The sequence below is a fragment of the Diadema setosum genome, chromosome 5 (assembly GCF_964275005.1).
Source record: "Diadema setosum chromosome 5, eeDiaSeto1, whole genome shotgun sequence".
In the NCBI taxonomy this organism is placed as follows: domain Eukaryota; kingdom Metazoa; phylum Echinodermata; class Echinoidea; order Diadematoida; family Diadematidae; genus Diadema; species Diadema setosum.
Window position 1 is genome coordinate 32137661 of NC_092689.1, and position 18197 is coordinate 32155857.

At 39.6% G+C, this 18197-nt stretch overlaps 1 protein-coding gene across 1 annotated transcript in view; it reads left to right on the forward strand.

Moving 5' to 3' along the window:
- The window catches only part of LOC140228846 (serine/threonine-protein kinase 31-like), a 45369-nt gene that overhangs the window by 24130 nt on the left and 3042 nt on the right, over positions 1 to 18197 (forward strand). Inside the window, exons 13-25 of the mRNA XM_072309118.1 lie at positions 307 to 429; positions 3308 to 3427; positions 4391 to 4480; positions 6294 to 6452; positions 7215 to 7466; positions 8249 to 8353; positions 8916 to 8996; positions 9979 to 10104; positions 12014 to 12225; positions 13035 to 13191; positions 14166 to 14291; positions 15749 to 16126; positions 17075 to 17171. Coding sequence (XP_072165219.1) covers positions 307 to 429; positions 3308 to 3427; positions 4391 to 4480; positions 6294 to 6452; positions 7215 to 7466; positions 8249 to 8353; positions 8916 to 8996; positions 9979 to 10104; positions 12014 to 12225; positions 13035 to 13191; positions 14166 to 14291; positions 15749 to 16126; positions 17075 to 17171 — 2026 coding nt within the window. The remainder of the gene's footprint in view (positions 1 to 306; positions 430 to 3307; positions 3428 to 4390; positions 4481 to 6293; positions 6453 to 7214; positions 7467 to 8248; positions 8354 to 8915; positions 8997 to 9978; positions 10105 to 12013; positions 12226 to 13034; positions 13192 to 14165; positions 14292 to 15748; positions 16127 to 17074; positions 17172 to 18197) is intronic.

The following is an 18197-nucleotide window of genomic DNA, read 5'->3' on the forward strand; positions in this document are numbered from 1 at the left end:
ATTTCTACTTTTCCTTGTTTTTCTTTTTGTTTTTAGCAATGACAGTGGGTCACTTAACCCATTGAAGACTAGTCCCTAGTATACTAGGGCAGGTGTCTGTGGGAAATGCATCTTATAGCAAACTCGGCCCATCCTCAATGGGTTAATCGTTTTAGTGTGTGTAGCAGTGTTAGCAAACCCACCTTTGCTCCTTGACAAGTTAAATGTATCATTAGCCTGTATATGTATCTGGCATTGTGACATCTACTTGCGTACCTGACCAACCTTCTTTCATTATGTGGCTGTGTTTGTGTGTTTGATATAAAGGAGGAGCTATCTGCAGCACTGTTGAAGCGCAATGAAGCGAGACATGCTGCAGTGAAGGCGTTGAATTCCTTCCTGGAAGATGTGAAGAAGCTACCCATAGACAAGAGGATCAGAGATATCCAGGTAAGTGCCCACATTAAGTCAGTGGTGGTCAATCATCCATGTGCATATAGGCAAGGAAAAAGTTAGTTTGGGGACCAGTTGTTCCAAGCTCACTGACTATAGTGTTCTCTCTTTTTTATGCCTCCGCCAACGAAGTGGCCGGAGGCATTATGTTTTCGGGTCGTCCGTCCGTCCGTACGTCCGTACGTCCGTACGTCCGTACGTCTGTACGTCCGTCCGTCCCGTTTTGTTTTTGTCTATATCTCAAGAACCGTGTGGTGGTTTTGCATCAAACTTGGTATGAGGGTATATCCATGGGGGATGATACTTTGTGTGGATTTTAGATTCACAGGGTCAAAGGTCAAAGGTCACAGGTTATTTTGTGAAAAAAAAATTGAAATTTCATGTTTTTCTCCATATCTTGCAAATGGTTCAAGGTATCTTCATGGAACTTAGTATAAATGCTTGTACCGATGGGCAGTGATTATCTAGGGAAGTTTGGGGTCATGGGTCAAAGGTCAGGGGTCAAAGGTCAAGGTCAACTCCTCAAAATATAACTACTTTCCTTATATTTATGCAATGCCTGAAGGATTTTTTTAAAACTTGATGTATGCATGTATAACCCAATATATATTCTGTGGGAAGTTTCTTGCCAAAAGGTCAAAGGTCAAAAGGTCAAAGGTCAAGTGAAAGTGCTAAATTGCACTTTTTCCTCCATATCTCAAAAATAACTCAAGGTATTGTCATGAAACTTACATATTTATGCATGTTCTACCTAACAGTGATTCTCTTTGGAACTGTGGGGTTAAAGGTCAAAGGCCAAGTTTCGATAATACTATTTTACCATTTCATACTGAAATTATACTTTTTCTCAATACCTTGAAAATTACTCAATGCATAAACGTGTAAAAGGGTCAAAAGTCAAGTGAAAATCATCAGTTCCCCCAAATACCTGCACTCTGACGTTTTAATCATTCATCCAATTGAACCTAGTTCTAGGAAAGTGAACATTCAGCACATTTGTGGCAAACCTGTCATTTTGATATTTTGCCAATTGTGTGAAACTGTCATCACACATTGTCAAGACATTGTACTATAGACCTATTAGGAGAACCATGTATTATGGCGGAGGCATACACCAGTCGCCGTAGCGACATTTCTAGTTTTTTTTTTTTTTTGCTTTTTTTTGTTGAATATTTGAAAAAAAAATTAGCATTGATTATTTCTTGAAGGTGCCTCTGAACCATAAATAACTGACAGCCTTAAAAAATAAAATGTGGAATCAGCAAAGAAGAAGGTAGTAGACACACCATGCTCTTTAGTATGGTATGCTAGTTGTGAAGAAACATATATTTCTTTAAAATAAAAATCTTAAGTCTTGTCGATCTATCTTACATGGCTGTAGTAAAGGCAAATATCCTACCAAATGATAATATATAGTATAGTAGTATTGTAACAAATACGGTATATCTGAACATGATTTTCACTGAATATGATATCTTATGTAAGAGTTTAATATACTGTAAAACATATATTCGCGGCATGAATTTTTCGGGAATTGGCGGCGACGGCCTTTTTTGCGGCATGAAATTATTGTGAACTGCCACTGGCATTCAATGCGTACAGTGTAGACAAGAACTTTCGCATGCATTTTAATTTGCGAATCTTGGCGCTCGCGAAATTCGCGAAATTAAAGATAATAAGTTTTGGTACCTCAAAAGTTTCCCTGAATTTCCTTGTCTTGGTTTGTGTTTCAGGTTAAAGTACGTTGTCTGTGAGAATTACTCGCCCCAAAGTGCTCTCATGTCTTAGTAATCATGCAATAATGGTTTCGTACCAGAGCCGTCGTGGTACCGCGGCGAAAATTATAGTACAATGTATGTGTATTGTACGAAACCACTGACCGCGACCAGCACCGTGCAGCCCCATACGCATAGCTAACAGCGACCAGCAGCCCCATACGCATAGCGTAATGGGGCTTTGCATTGTAGCATTCAGGATCATGAAAGAATTAGTATCGCGGGTAACAGTCAATTTAAAATCCAAAAATTTCTTCAATTTGAAGACTTACCAACTAAGTTGAAGTATTGAAAACAGGCTTTGGACAACGTTTGGTTCTGCCAGTAGTCCCTTTCTGTTCGAATTGATGACTGAATGTGACTCGGTCGAGAGGACCTTGGGAGAGCTACATACACTGAATACTACAGCCAGCGCATGCGCACACAAACATCTTATCCGTTCATGGATTTGAAATCTGTGTGCATGCATGTGATGTGTTCTCATGCACTGGCTGTAGTATTCGGTGTACGTAGTTCTCCCAAGGTCCTCTCGACCGAGTCACATTCAGTCATCAATTCGAACAGAAAGGGACTATTGGCAGAACCAAACGTTGCCCTAAGCCTGTTTTCAATACTTCAACTTAATTGGTAGGCCTTCAAATTGAAGAAATTGGTAAGTCTTCAAATTGAAGAAATTTTGGGATTTTAACTTGACATGTACCCGCGATACTAAATCTGTCATGATCCTGAATGCTACAATGCGAAGCCCGATTACGCTATGCGTATGGGGCTGCTGGTCGCAGTTAATTGCATGATTACTAAGACAAGAGAGCACTTTGGGGCGAGTAAGTCTCACAGTGTTAGTTATATGAAAGGTACTTGAACCTGAAACACAAACTAAGACAAGGAAATTCAGGGAAACTTTTGAGCTACCAAAACTTTTTATTATCTTTAAAATGCACGCGAACATTCCTCGTTTTACAGTAATTCTTATATAATGGATGATGTTGTGCAATCCATATTTGGATTGAGTGCCCCCCCCCCCCCCAATCATATGATGTCCTATAAGCCAAGGCATCAAAGGCATTGACATGTTGGTGTATACATTCACCCATTGCCAGGCAATGGTGAGCAAACTGCAGACAGAGTACAGCTCCTACCTAGATCCCAGCAAGGTCCTGCAACAAGAGGAGGAGTCACTGGGGGACCTGGGGTGCTACGAGCAGTACCGGTCGTGGCTGGTAGGTGCACTTCATTTGACCCGCCCCTTTTGCCATCGTCTGATCGCAGTTCATGTTGAGTTGGTGTATGATGATAATATGATAATAATTATAGTGCTGTGAGAGGGCTACTCATTGTAGGGATTTTTTATGAAGAACATCTTTGGACAGGCAGTGGGTACTTTGGTTCATTTGAAATAGCATTGAATAATTTGCCCTAGCAAGGTATTTACTTTCACTGATCCATATGACTGTCTCATGATAAATGATGTCTTTTTCCAGACATCAATGGATTTTCCGAGGCTGAGTGGTATAGTAGATAGACTGCAGATTAAATATGTGCTAGGTGTTTAGTTGTTCTTTCATTCTGAAGTCAAATCTGACAGCCAGTCTTTTAAAATGCAGCTTTTTTTTTATCCTGTTGAAGACTAGACCTGAGTGTTGAAGACTAGACCTCGGCAGGTGTCTACGGGAAATGTGTGTTATAGCAGAATATAAAGAGAGTCTGGCCAACTCATAAATTGGACGCCATGTCGTTGCCCAGCGTATTACGCATTACAGGGTTACTTGTACGCTCAGACGTAATAATGAAAACCTACCAAATAAGGGGTAGTGAACAATGGGCACTGCGTATAAGCCCACTTTGGTAATGACATGGCTCCGCAAAGATCATGGGACCACTTTTGACCAATCACAGGTTTCAAAACTCTTAAGCCAAAAACCTAGTTGGCCAGACTCTCTTTACATACGGCACTGCTGTAGACAGTTTAGTCTGGAAACTTTTTAATTTTAACTATTGTTCACATTTTGTATATTTAACAATATTTAACATCGATTATATTGGTTCAAATTTTTACATTGGTTGTTTCTATCCCTAACTCACATTTTAGAATTATTTTGAAGCACCAATGCTGGGTTTTTGTTTCATCTGCAAATGGTACATTATGCCTTTAAGAAACCATGTTTTTCTTCCACCACCAACAGGCTGAGAAGCAGGGCCTGGTGGAGCCGCTGAGAGAGGCAACCGATGAGCTGAGAGGAAAATGGTGTGAGCTGCTCTCTAGCATGCATGAGGTACAGGGATAGCAAATAAGGAGAATGACCTAAATAGTTTCTCTTTTAATTTAATTGTGTTATTACAAATCAACCAAATGAGTGCATACTTGTGGTTTCGATTATTTGACATGGTTGCTTATAATATGTCTTGCTGTCTAAAAATGGCTTCAAGATGTGATGAGGTATACTGAAAGCATGATAAGGATTCTACCCGACAAAAAGGAGGAAATGATAGTTAGATTTCCCGTGTAGATGTCAAGTCAACGGGAGGCATAGATTCTTTTTCCAAAGTCCCATCTTAGTGACGTTTTTGCATGAACTGCAAAAATGAAAGTGCCATGATTGTATAAATGATACAAGTAGTAGGATTGTTGTTGTTATTGTGTTTTTTTTTTTTTGCCATGAAAAGAACATGCAGTTTAGTTTTCAAGAGTAACTACTGTGTGAGATGATGTTTTACCCCTCCAAATATTGTACAATTAAAGAGAACAGAATCAATAGAGAAAACACACTAGAGAGGAGCATACTTAATTCACAGAGCTATCCCCAATGATGTCTTAAGACACATTCTGATTAATTTCCTCAGTCTATGAAAATGCAGAAATTCATTTTTATGCCTCCGCCACGAAGTGGTGCAGGAGGCATTATGTTTTCGGGTTGTCCGTCCGTCCGTCCGTCCTTCCGTCCATCCGTAATGAATTTTGTGGACAAGGTAACTATCAAAACCTGTTGAGGTATCCTAATGAAACTTGGCATGTTTGTGTATTAGGGGGTGAAGTTGTGCCTATCAACTTTTGGGTGCACATGCTCAAGGTCAAAGGTAAAAGGTCAAGGTCAAATACATAAAATTTCACTTTTTCCACCATATCTATTGAATGCCTGAAGATATTTTCTTGAAACTTAGTGTATACATGTATTACCCAATTAAGATTCTCTGGTGAAAGTTTGCGTCATGAGGTCAAAGGTCAAAGGTCAAAAGGTCAGGGTCAAATACATGAAATTTCACTATTTTCGCCATATCTATTGAATGCCTGAAGATATTTTCTTGAAACTTAGTGTATACATGTATTACCCAATTAAGATTCTCTGGTGAAAGTTTGGGTCATGAAGTCAAAGGTCAAAGGTCAAAAGGTCAAGTAAAAATATCAAAACTTCTTTTTTTTCTCCGTGCCTTGGAAAATTGTTCAAGGTATCTTCATGGAACATAGTATATACATGTACTGACTGGAAGTGATTATCTAGAGAATGTAGGGTTCATGGGGTCAAAGGTCAGGGGTCAAAGGTCAAGTGCAACACTTCAAAATTGTACTATTTCCCTCATATTTATGCAATGCCAGCAGGGTTATTATTTTTTTTACACTTGGTGTATGCATGTGTAACCTAATAGAAATTCTCTGGAAAGTTTTTTTTTTCTCCACACCTGTACCTTGAAAATTACTCAATGCCTAAATGTATGAATGGGTCAAAGTCAAGTTAAAGTCCTTAAATCCCTAGATACATGCTCTCCTATTCATCCAATTAAACCTAGGTCAAGGAAGGTGAACATTCAACACATTTGTGACAAACTTGTCATTTCAATATTTTGCCAATTTTGTGAAAATGTAATCACACATTGTCCACATGTACTATCTAGACCTACTGGGAAAATCATGCATTATGGCGGAGGCATACCAGTCGCCAAAGCGACATTTCTAGTTATTTTTACGAGAATAGATACTATTTATAGATTTCCTATAAATGATACAACATAGCAGATATTAAGACTTGCATTGAAGAGACCCTTTAGATATTTATGCTCTGTTTATAAGTGTTTTCTGTGATTGCACCTCAGTATTTTCAGTTTGGTGATGGCCCTGCCCCGTCATTGGTAGACATTGATCAGCTGCGTGCAGACTTTCTCATCGCCATGGAAACTGAGATAACGATGACTTGTCATGGCTATGTGTCCAGCCTTTACCTTGAAAATGGTGCCATAGGACAAGTCAAGCAGGTTTGATCACAGTCTCTTTATTACCAGATGGTTTCATGTAGTGAATTCATGGACAGTTGTCAATCATTGGAAGTTGTAGGTAATGCTGACTGGACCAATTAAATTTGTTCCTTGTTTTGTTTTGTTTTGTTTTCAGCATCTAAAAGAAGCATTTCTTTTTGTATATGTATAGTATTCCTACCTTGCCACATCACTTGCACACAGTTTATCTGTAGTAGCTGTATTTAAATGTGGCACATTTCATGATGTTGTGTAGATTTCAGCAAGCAGTATCGGTATTGCTGGAAAAAAACAGACTGAGAGAAAAACTCAGATGGAATGAAGTGTATTTCATTAAACAAATTACTGCATGCACTGCATGATATTGATAGATGTGTATCATGCCTTTTGTCAGCCAAAGATCTGTTTGTGCCAGCACACTCTGTGTGGAATGTCCATTTCAGATGAAGTGTTTTCCTTTTGCGAAATTTAATATTTGATGAATTTGCACTATCACATATTATGTGAGGCTTTCAATTTTTGTTTGATTTTGTCATCCATTGTGGTTGCACTATCGTAGGATAGAGAAGGAAGGTCTGTTGACCATAGTCTTTAAATTGACTCATTTGAAAGCAAGGTAGCCCAGCTTGGTGCATTCAAGATTATATAAAGGTTATATTTTGCTCTATCTGATGATGAAGTTACTTTAAAATTTATAACAAAGATGCTAAACTTTTTACTTTCTCCATCATGCTGTTTGTCTGTCTTCTCTGCTGTGATCAGGAGCAGGACGTACGAGAGGTGGAGGTGGTGTCCGCGGTGGTCCAGGCACTGGTCAGGGGACTGAAGGCCGAGAAAGATACCCTGGACAGCCTCATGGAGCTGTGCACCCAATTCGCAGCCACGGCGGAGCAGCTTAACCCCTGGCTGAACAGCCGGCCGGACGTGTCCGGACTGCAGGCCATCAAGAAGGAGATCAAGGCGCTGCGGTCGCAACTCCGGCACAAACTGGCCGATCGGCACGACATTGAGGAGGTCAGTGGTTTGCTGCCATGTTGATTTCCTGGAAGACTACCAGAGTGTTATGGTTTCTCAGTATTTATTTCAGACCTAGAGACATAACCTTCTATCTGAACTTATGAGGGTGTAATAGAGGGTTCTACATGTAGTGTCAAGATTCAAATTAGATTGCCCTGACAACGTTTTGATAGAAAACTTTTTTTTTTATGGCAGATTCACCACATTATCTGACTGTAGCAAATATCTGAAACATTCACACTTACAAGCCAGTAATTGTATGGGTGAGTGGTGAGTAGGAAGCAGTTTGTGGTCAATTTCCCCAATGTGGCAGAAGACTTTACTAGGTATGTCTTCTGCAAACACTTTCACACACTGTTCTTGAAATCTAGATTATTACATTAAATATGTTACAATAGATACATATTTTGGGTTAATCCATCTTCATCTATTCATCTGTCTATCAATGTGTCCGTCTCTAGATCTATATGTCTCTATTTATTGAAATATCTATCCGTCTTTATCTGCCTGTTGTCAATCTGGGTGTGTGTTTATGTATGTTTATTTATCTACCAATGGTATCTGTCTGCCTATCTGTCTGTGTGACTGTCTATCTATCTATCTATCTATCTATCTAGTAATCTATCTATTGATCTGTCCATCTAACTTTCTGTTTATCTATCTGTTCGTCTCTCCATGTATCTATCTGTCTGTCTGTTTGTCTGTGTGTCTGTCTATTTGTCTGTTCATTGATCTGTGTTACTTTGTATCTATGTGTTATTTTTGTTCCTCTCTCAAAGGACCCAGAATGCTATGAAGGAAGGTCTCTAGAGGAGCTGAATAAAGAAATTCAAGCCATCCAGGACAAACTGTGGACTTCTTACCAAGAGGAAAATAAATTGTTGGTGAGTAATTCATGAGTACAGAGAGGAATGTAGTATGTAGCTTTGATGAACAATTGGGCAACATGTAAAATTACTGTAAAAAGAAAAGAAATTAACAAAAAGTAGAATGGTCGCTATGACCATTGACTGTGAACATGCATAATTAGCTAGAGCCAAAAGCCAAAAGTCATTGATTTTTCCCCTCTTTCACTAGTTATTTGTAATAGCTAAAGTCGATTGTGTATTTTTTTGATGCACTTTTCCAAATAAGGCTTGATTTAGTGAACATATTGCACAGTTGGCTTTCCATACCCACATTATACATGTTGTTAATGACCATGTGTGAAAATTTGGTCTTTTTTTATTGCGTTGGACCATAACAGCCATCACGGTCATATTTTTCTTTTTTATTCTTGATATATTATGTATATTATTAGTAACTATATGCTGTATCTTAATTAAACACCTTTTCCTTATTAATGCGCTTAGAAACACCAGCATTAAGTACTATTGAAGTGTTATTTGTCATTATTATCATTATTATTATCACTCCTTGTGATGATAAAATTTGTTTATCATGTAGAGGGAGATGGCGGAGCTTACAACAGACCATTTTCCTGAACTACCCTTCCTTTATCCTGGAGTGGGCATTTCAAAATTCTTGGTGAGTTAAATACCATCCATTCAAGAAAAGCATTTCTCATGATATTGTATTTCTGGTACAGAAAAGTATGGATGTACTCTGATGATATGCAATAGATTTCAAGTCGGGAAATTTTGATGACTGGTGTGAGACGTAGGGAACTAGGGTATAGATAATGATTGGCTGCAGTAGCTACTGCATATGATTCATCTTTGTCACTGTACCTGTCACAAAGAGGAGCAGTCAAATTGGCTTGTAATGTGACAGACCAACTAGATGGGAGGACCACCAACGCAGCTGATGTAATTCATAATGTTCTGCTGTGCAAAGTATGAATAATTGATTAAATGCTTGTACACTTCATAATACCTGTTTGCTTTTTCAGAGTTACCTTAGTTTTCTGTATTTGTTTTGTTTTGTTTTGTGCTGTAGTTACTTACCCACATGAGTAATGTCTGCCCCCACATTTTTATGAAATAGCAAGTTGGTGCATGATAGGGAGTCCTAGACATACAGTAGATGCTGTCACTTGGAGATGAAATATCATGTTATGTAAAGCTGGTTTAGTCACATGTACATATAGGCCTATTGCAAGTTATTTACAAATGACCCTTATCGACGTAAGTAAACACAGATTATTTAGTGTTTGAGTAGTGGTCGCGATAAAATATCTTGGACCTATGCACTCGGGTAGGACTCAAACCTAAGACCTCGTGATTACGTAGACAGGTGTCATATCCACTAGATATCAGCATGTGCCTGATAGGCAGTGATGGTTCTTAACTTATGGCAGCAGGTGCTGTGTATCTCTATTCAGATTAACCTGTTGAAAAGACCCCGAGTATACTTGGCCAAGTGTCTATGGGAAATGCATGTTGTAGCCAAATCATCCCGTCCTCAACGGGTTTATGTCAATAGCAATAAAAACAACTTGACACAGGGATCATGTACACTTGTATATATGATTTGTACTTATGTTTTTCCCCCGTAATGATAAACGTAGGAGACAAATGGTCTTGTCAGAGAAGGTCGTGACCTCAAGCACTTCAACCTGACCCCTGTGCCCAACTGTGACAAGACCACGGTCAAACTCGCCGCTGTGAATGGAGCGCCAGTTGCTTTCTTGAAGGTGTGTGCAAAACCTTATAGGTTATCTTTGGGTAGGTGACAAGAACTGAAACTTTCTCTGATCATAGAATTGAATCGTCTCAAAATGCATTTTGTAATCGTTGATGGGAGATGAAGGTAAGCTGCAAGAGAAATAAAAGTGGACATTGGGAATGACTCAAATGTCATTTTACCAGATTGAGTCAATGACAGTGCATAAGCCTTCATCCTTGAAAGCATATCTGACTATTGAACCCCAATTCTCTGAAAATTCACTTTGCTCTCATTCATATGGTTCTGAGACTGGTCATACTCTTAACCCTAAAAAGACTGGGCTATTTTGGTAGCTCGAAAGACTGGGGGGGGGGGGGGGGGCCTAAAGGGCCCCCCCTTAAGATCTCGGCCGTGGATCGCGCGATCGCCGCGAAAATTTGCACAATGGTAGTGTGCGATGTAATCTACAAGATCGTATATTCAAATTTTACAAAATAGTCTTCTTTTATTTTATTTTGATTAATTATGCTAATTTATGCGAGAAATCAGACTCTTTGATCTAAATCAGTAAATAAAGCTCCAAAAGTGCTCATTTTTGGTCTAAATATTCTTAGTGGCATTCTTAGCAAATGTACTTGAAAAAAAATTCGGTATCAAAATTAATTTCTTATCTATTTTATTGTTTTATGAATTTCTTATGTATTTCTTTGTTTTTTCGACCTTTTGTTTTTGTTGTTTTTTTTAACAAAATTTGTGGCAGACACTTTTTGAAGCATAATACTGCTAAAACAAATTAATTTTAGCCATTGAGAGTAAAAATAAGCATATTTATATGAGCCATGTGAAAAAACTCAATTTGTATTGACTTTATACACAAAATCACATTTTTGAGCCATTTTCGGCCTCACGTGCATGTACAAAAAGTTATGTAACTTCAGAACCGTACTCCTGGGCGTCACAAATTTGGTGTCAAAATGTGCGGGAAACTCAAAAGAAAAAAAGTCATAGAGCATCACGGCGAGAGCATTGCGCGTTGCAGAGTAATCGCGCGAAATGTCGAGGGGGGGGGCCTTTTAGGCCCCCCCCCCAGTCTTTTTAGGGTTAAGGTTTGTGAATTGCCAGACACCTTCAGATTCAAGCAGTCCTTGTCAAAAAAGGAATTTTCTCTTGATACTAAGTATCATTGTTTCCAGCACTTTCAATCAAGCATTATTCAGTGCCCCTAACCCCCATGGAAGCAAGAAAAATGGAAAGAGTATGAAAAATATAAACTTGTTTCTCAAGTTAAAGGGGTGATATAGTTTGGCTGAGATGGGGAGTCGGGTTTTAACTTATTACAGGATGATTAGAAACCACTTATATGAAATATTAAAGAGCATACAATTATAAGAGAAGTTAAAAGTTTATTTGATACAAAGTGGTTTTGAAATGGTTGAGTTATCCAACAACAAAGAGGTCCTAATAAAAGGTCCCACCTTTTATTGTAGGACCATTTTGTTTTACTTTGTTTTTGGATATCTCAACCAAAACTATATACAATCCCTGTAAGTAGATCATTGAAGAACATGTTCCTCTAGGCGCAGGTTGATTTTCAATTGTAGTTCAGAATGAGCCGTTCCTTAACCCTAACTAGGCCGAGTTATTCAGATAGATGATAGAGCTGGAGGGGGGCCTCCCAGGCCCTCCTTCAGATCCTGGCTGTCGACTGCGTGATCACACCGAAAATTGACACACACATTGCCTGTGATGTAATCTACAAAAACGTAAAGTTGCGTTTTCCAAAAATCATCAATAATGCTAAATTATGGTGTCAAAAGATGCAGGAGACTTGAAAGTTAAACATCGCAGCAGTAGATTTTTGCAATGGCGACACACCCCTTGGAATATCCATGGACAAGGTGACTTGACCTCGAGATTGTCAATGATATTTTGTGCAGATCATTCACCTTCCGGAGAAGGACACGCTGGACAAAATTGTGGCCTTCTCTGCCATCGACGTGCCAAACTTTATGAGAGTCGACGCTGTCTACACACAGCCAGATGCTAACCAGCTCTATCTTCAGCTGCCGTACATGGAAGTGGGGAACTTCGAATGTGCACTGCGTGCAGGGAGCATTCATGGGATATCGCAGATTGTCAGTGTGTGCAGGTGTGAAAGTTTTACTATGGAATTTTGGAGTATCATATCATTAACACTTGAAATCATTAACAAGTTTAACCAGTTCTAGGGCAATTACCCCCTGGACAATTACCTCTTCCCCTTCCCCTGACCCTAACCCTAATCCTAATCCTGAACTTAATCTTAGCCCTAACCCAAACTCTAACCCTAAACCTATCCCTAACCCTAATATTTACTCTAACTTTATCACTAACCAGTATTTGGCCGGGGGATAATTGTCCTCTAGCGGGTAATTGCCCTGATACGGTTTAACCCGTTGTAGACTAGTCACGAGTATACTTGGACAGGTGTCTATGGGAAATGCATGTTCTAGCAAAATCAGCTCCTTCTCAACGAGTTAATCATCACATTTCATAATACTAGAATTGTCATTTCAAGTACTGTTGGAAAGGTAGCGCCTGCATGGTGATCAGAGGTGATATAGCTAAAGATTGTATGCTGTCCCACAGGCAAGTTCCGAGAAAGACTTTAATACTCAAGGAAGAATTAATGCAAAGTTGTCATCGGTCCTCACAAATCATGTTGAACCAAAAATCATCGCCAAATCATAAAACATGATACCTGGAGGAAAATCTGGAGGAATGGAGGAATGTTGAACCAAAAATCATCGCCAAATCATAAAACATGATACCTGGAGGAAAATCACACAAAACAAAAGCATTTTAGATTATCACGAATTATCATACACTGCAGTGTGTTTCAAGGGTTTGGATCGGATGTCACAAGTGGATAAGAAAATAGATTGTTCCATTTTGTGGTCCTTTCTGTTCCTTCTGCAGGGATGTGTTGGAGGCCCTGGATGGCCTACACCGCCTGGGCCTGGTCCATGGTGGAGTGCATCCCAGGAACATCCTCCTCAGTATGAGTGAGGCGGCTGATGGTGAGAAGGCTCACGTCTCTGCCAAGCTGGCCGAGTTCGACTTCACCAGGACAACAGTGAGTATACGTCACACTGTCCATAAATTGTCCAGCTCTGGTCCCTTGTTTGTAGCAGAGCTGCCAATTCATTCCAGTTCTGCAAAAGGCTTGTTTCCTTGATTGCTGATCTGTACCTGATGGACTATACATGCCTCCCTGATTTTGAAATTATTATGGCCTGTTGAGATGCACGTAACACACAAGTTTCTCCCGAGAAGCATTTTGGATTCTTTCTGAATTTGATGTGTTGATACTGTCAGCCCTGTCATGGGGATTCATGCAAATATAATTTCCCCATCTTCTGTATCAAGTACTTGAGTAACGCTTTGAATCTGGATTATCTAGTCACTGTATATGGCTGTTCTCATTTTTGTAGTTGTGTGTGCATGTTGATTATTTGATTTGTCTTGTTGCTAAATTGGAAAAAAAAAAACCAAAACCAAATGAAACAAACAGAGAAAGGGATTTGATGAAAGCACACCATCACATATTACATACATTATGTGTTATATATGTAAGAGCAATGTTTGTTTGTTTGAGTCAGACATAAAGATATGGACAGAAAGTTGCTGTAAGAGGGCTTGTAGCCACCACCTAAAATGCTTAGAAGACCTGAGACAGGCTTTAATACAAAATGCAACTCTTTTTCCAGTATCACATTGTCATTGTGCCTGAAAATGGCTGATTCAGTATTTTGCTTGCCAACATTCACATTGATGAATCTGAAGATGACTATATAAATTTCTGTAAATGTTTATTAAAAGTCTCCAGTGTTTGGTATGTCTGGTGACAGGGGCATCATTTACAGAGTGCTGTTTAGAACATTAATTTAGTACTTGACTTGGTTTCAAAGGCATGGAAAAATTAAAATTAATGCTAGTTTAATACTGGTCTATAAAGACAGAGTCATCAAAGTGTGTTTCTGTGTGCACCTGTATGCATGGGGTTTTTGTGCTGCTTAACTTTGCTGGCATCATGACTTTACACGTCAGACTCAGACTGCCCTGAAGGGCTATACATCAGAATCGGGCATCAGGTTTACAGCACCAGAGGTCAACTGCGGTCTCCAAGCCACGTGCCAGTCAGACATCTTTGTGACCGGGTTGTTGCTTCTCTGGGTAAGTCTCCTGGCACCCCAAGCCTCGTAAATATAACTGAAGGAGCCTGTCAGAGAACACTCACACTGTCTGTCTGTCTGTCTGTCTCCCCCTGTTCAGACGCAAACCAGTTTATACCAAAACTTGATTAAGAAACGATGTATAAAGAATCATTGTATAGCCAACAGACCATTCACACGCTAATCTTGACTGTTCTGGAAAAGGTTGTACAGATGCACAGTTTTTCACTGTGTATGTTGTTATGGTCATGACATCGCCGCAAGTGGAGGGGTATAGGATTATCTTTTGTGCGTGCTCACATTTAGCCACACCCAGTTATACCATTCTATGGTCGCCATGCGTTCAGACACACATGAACATGATGGAATGCTGATTCGTTATCAAGTTCTAGTTCGAAACAATGCTCTGACCATTGTTTGGTTAGATGTTATTGTGTTATATATCGTTTCGTTAGTCAACATTCAGATGTATAATTTCATCACATAGCTATACCGTTTTGGTATAGCAATACTTTATTAGTATAAAAGTTTTGCGTCTGAGCACCCTGTCTAATTGCTTAATATTTAGTTTCTATCAAAAAAAAAAAAAAAAAGGATTTGGTGTTTTGTATGCGAAGCAGCGGGCACAGTCAGATATGGACACATTATGATATTCTGTTTCTCTCTTAAACTTTGCTTTTTGGATATGTCTTTCTTCCGAGGAGGACAGTGCTGTTGACCTAAATCAAAGTAAACATAGATGTGCAGTAAGAATGGGAGGTTACTGAGGGGTTTCTTGCCTTATTGGTAGTTACGTATTGTAGAAGTTATGTTATTATTAAATATATGTTGCAGAACATGTGGTTTCAAGAACCAGAAGTGTTTCTTCGGTGGGCCTGATTGGGAAATTTTACTGAAGTTCCAAAGAGGGTCACTCTTCCTCTTTTTTTTTTCTTTTTTTTCTTTTTTTTTTTAAATTTATGAAATATAGTTGATGAATAAATTATGTGTATATTCAGTACATGAATGGATCTGATTAAGGGGGGGGGGGGGAGGGATGGGGAGGGTAAATCAGTGTTTGGGGATTTTTTTTTTGTGTGTGTGTATTGTAGTAATGTATAGCATTCTTGGCTTTGTTTATACATCTTCATAATGTATAATTGATGTATGTATTTTATTTGGTATGGACGAGTTGAAGAACAGCCATTGGCTGAAGCAGGTCCCCTGAACTGAACTGAACTCTCTGCAGATGGTATATCTTGTGATGCAAACCTTTTCCATTACAGTGTTTTCGTCTGCTGTTTTTTCTTTGAGGAGTGGTTAGAAATTTCCCACACAATCAATCATAATATGCATGTTTCGTGTCCCTTCACTGATGCTGTTGGGAAATGGGGTCAGTGTGTGTACAAATAATCCCAGTGCCTTTGATTGCCTGTGAAATTTTTCTCAAACACATTGTCATTTTTGCCACCTGGGCAGGCCCTCTACCCGAGCACCAAGTTTACGATGGAGCAGGACGGCACTCCGGAGCTGACCGGAGTGGATCTGCCACCCTCTCTGGCCGAACTCCTGGAGGCCATGCTGAGCTACAGCCCCATGAAGCGCCCCCTCGCTGCCCGCGTCCTCGAGGCGCCGTTCTTCGTCAGTCCTCCGGAGTTCAATGACCGGCAGGTGGAGGAGGAGATGGAGGAGAAAGGGGAGGAGGAGAAGGAGAAGGAGAAGGAGAAGGAGGTAGAGGAGGAGGAGAAGGAGGAGGAAGATGTTGTGGATGATGCTGCAGGGGAGACACGGATGGAGGTAGGAGGGAAGGAGAAGGTGAACGGGTCAAACGATGAAAAGGAGCAGCAACAGCAAGAGGTCATTACAGATGCCATTTCTTTGTGCCAAAAGTGTAGAGTTACAATACACTTGTTCTCAGCATTGAAGTGAAAGTATTCAAACAAAGTGTCGTCTAGGACAGGTCTGAGCACACAGGTATAATGTTACTCTGTGAAAGTGGCATCCCACTGTACCTAGAAAAATAGATGAAGTAATGAACATGAATGAAAAAGCAATGGGCAGATAGAGAAAATTTTAAGGAACATATATGTCACTCTCATTTTACTTAATAACGGTACATCTCAGTTCATTCTATTCCACATTGTGCAGTGTCTGAATGTCTTTAGGACCCTATAGTCAAGTTTTCAAGTGTCAGGTAGAATTTTCAAGTCAGGTCTGCTGTGGAAGAAATTAAAATGAGAAAAGTTAAGAATAATTGGTTCAGGACAGGTTTGATTATGTAATCTTGGACATTTATGCAAGCTTGCATTATTTTTTTTTTAATAGTCAGTGTAAACATAAGTTACAAAACAGGAGACCATTTGAGCAGTGTGAAAGCAGGTGAAGAAGGTCAGAACTGTTTTTGTTCAGAAACTGACCAGGTGAAAAGTTTTGTGTCATTTTGCTTCCAGCCCACTTGTATGTCTGTGGCTAATGTGGGAAATATACTTATCTATCGAGCTACATATCTATCTGTACATAAGTTATTTGTGTGTATGTGTATGTATGTATGTATGCGTGTACATGAGGACCTCAACTATCTGACCATTGATTATCTGGATTGCTATTATCCGGTTATCGACTGGCTGACTTTTTTTTTTTTCATGTTTTAAGTGTTTTCAGTGCCAAATCTCACTGAAAGCAAAAGCAAGTTCGACCAATTTCCTGCAAATACACAACAGGATATATTTCAATCATTGCAGCAAACTGTAACTTTTATGTCAGTTTGTGAGACAAACTGTTAGTTGTTGTTTTTTTTATACTTAGGAGAGAGTAACCAAAAATGTTACAGAAGAGGAGTCCATTGAGGTGGTGCAAGACTCAGACTCCGGGGCCGTGACCAAGGAATCTCCGGCCAAAAAAGGTATAACATTGCTTGCATTACATTTTGAATGTGTTTAACTTTCCTTAGCCCATTGAGGATGAGTCCCGAGTATACTCAGGCAGGTGTCTATGGGAAATGCGTGATGCAGCAAAAATCAGCCTGTCCTCAATGGGTTAAAAGCATGGCTTGCTGCCATCTGAGTGGAGATGTAGAGTTTTTCTCTGAACTTTGTGTTTTCAATTTCTGTGTGGATTGGGTTAAAAGGGGAAGGGGTTGCGGTGGGAGCAGGCAAGCAGGGAAGGGGGTGCGATGGGAGCAGGCAAGCAGAGCTGCCCTTTTTTAACACTGTTCCAATACTATTTCATTCATTCAAGGTGTTGTCTTTGCAGTCATCATGTCTCATTGCTGTTGGTCCCTGATATGTACAGAGATTACTAAAATGTAATGCAACATATTCCTGAAAGTGAAAGTTTCTATACCTGAGTGCCAGGTTTGAGGAAAAGTGGTGTTCTTTTGATAGAATTAGTACCAAGCAATATCAATACGAAGTGAAAGAGTAAGACGGAAAGAAAGAGCCAAAGTTGAGCAAGACAGAGGAAATAGGATAGAGTATTTTGTGTAGGGTTCTGAAAAGAATTGTGCAGAAAGAATGAATGGAATTTTCCTTGACATGTTGGGTGGTCTGCACTGCTGGCGAATGTCAATTGCCTAAAACAAAAGGTCAGCGACGAAAGGTCAAGAGTCAAGCTGCCCATCGAAGACAAGTAGCTGTTTCATATTTAGAGGACAGTGCAGATGGGATAGATGGACAAAACTTCATGCACCCAAGGGAATTGAATGTGCATCGGCTTAGCTATGGATGATGTGGCTCGGATATGTCCGTACCTTTCTTTTCTTTTGTGTTTGTGAGCACCCTTCCTATGTCACATCTTCATTGCTGGTGATCAGGGAATGCCTTTGTTTTTTTATGAGGGGCTGCTGGGCTATTGATTAACTTTAATGCAATACTAGACAAGCACTCAGAGAGCACTCACCGCCGCCAAGCAGCTTATTTCCACCCATACA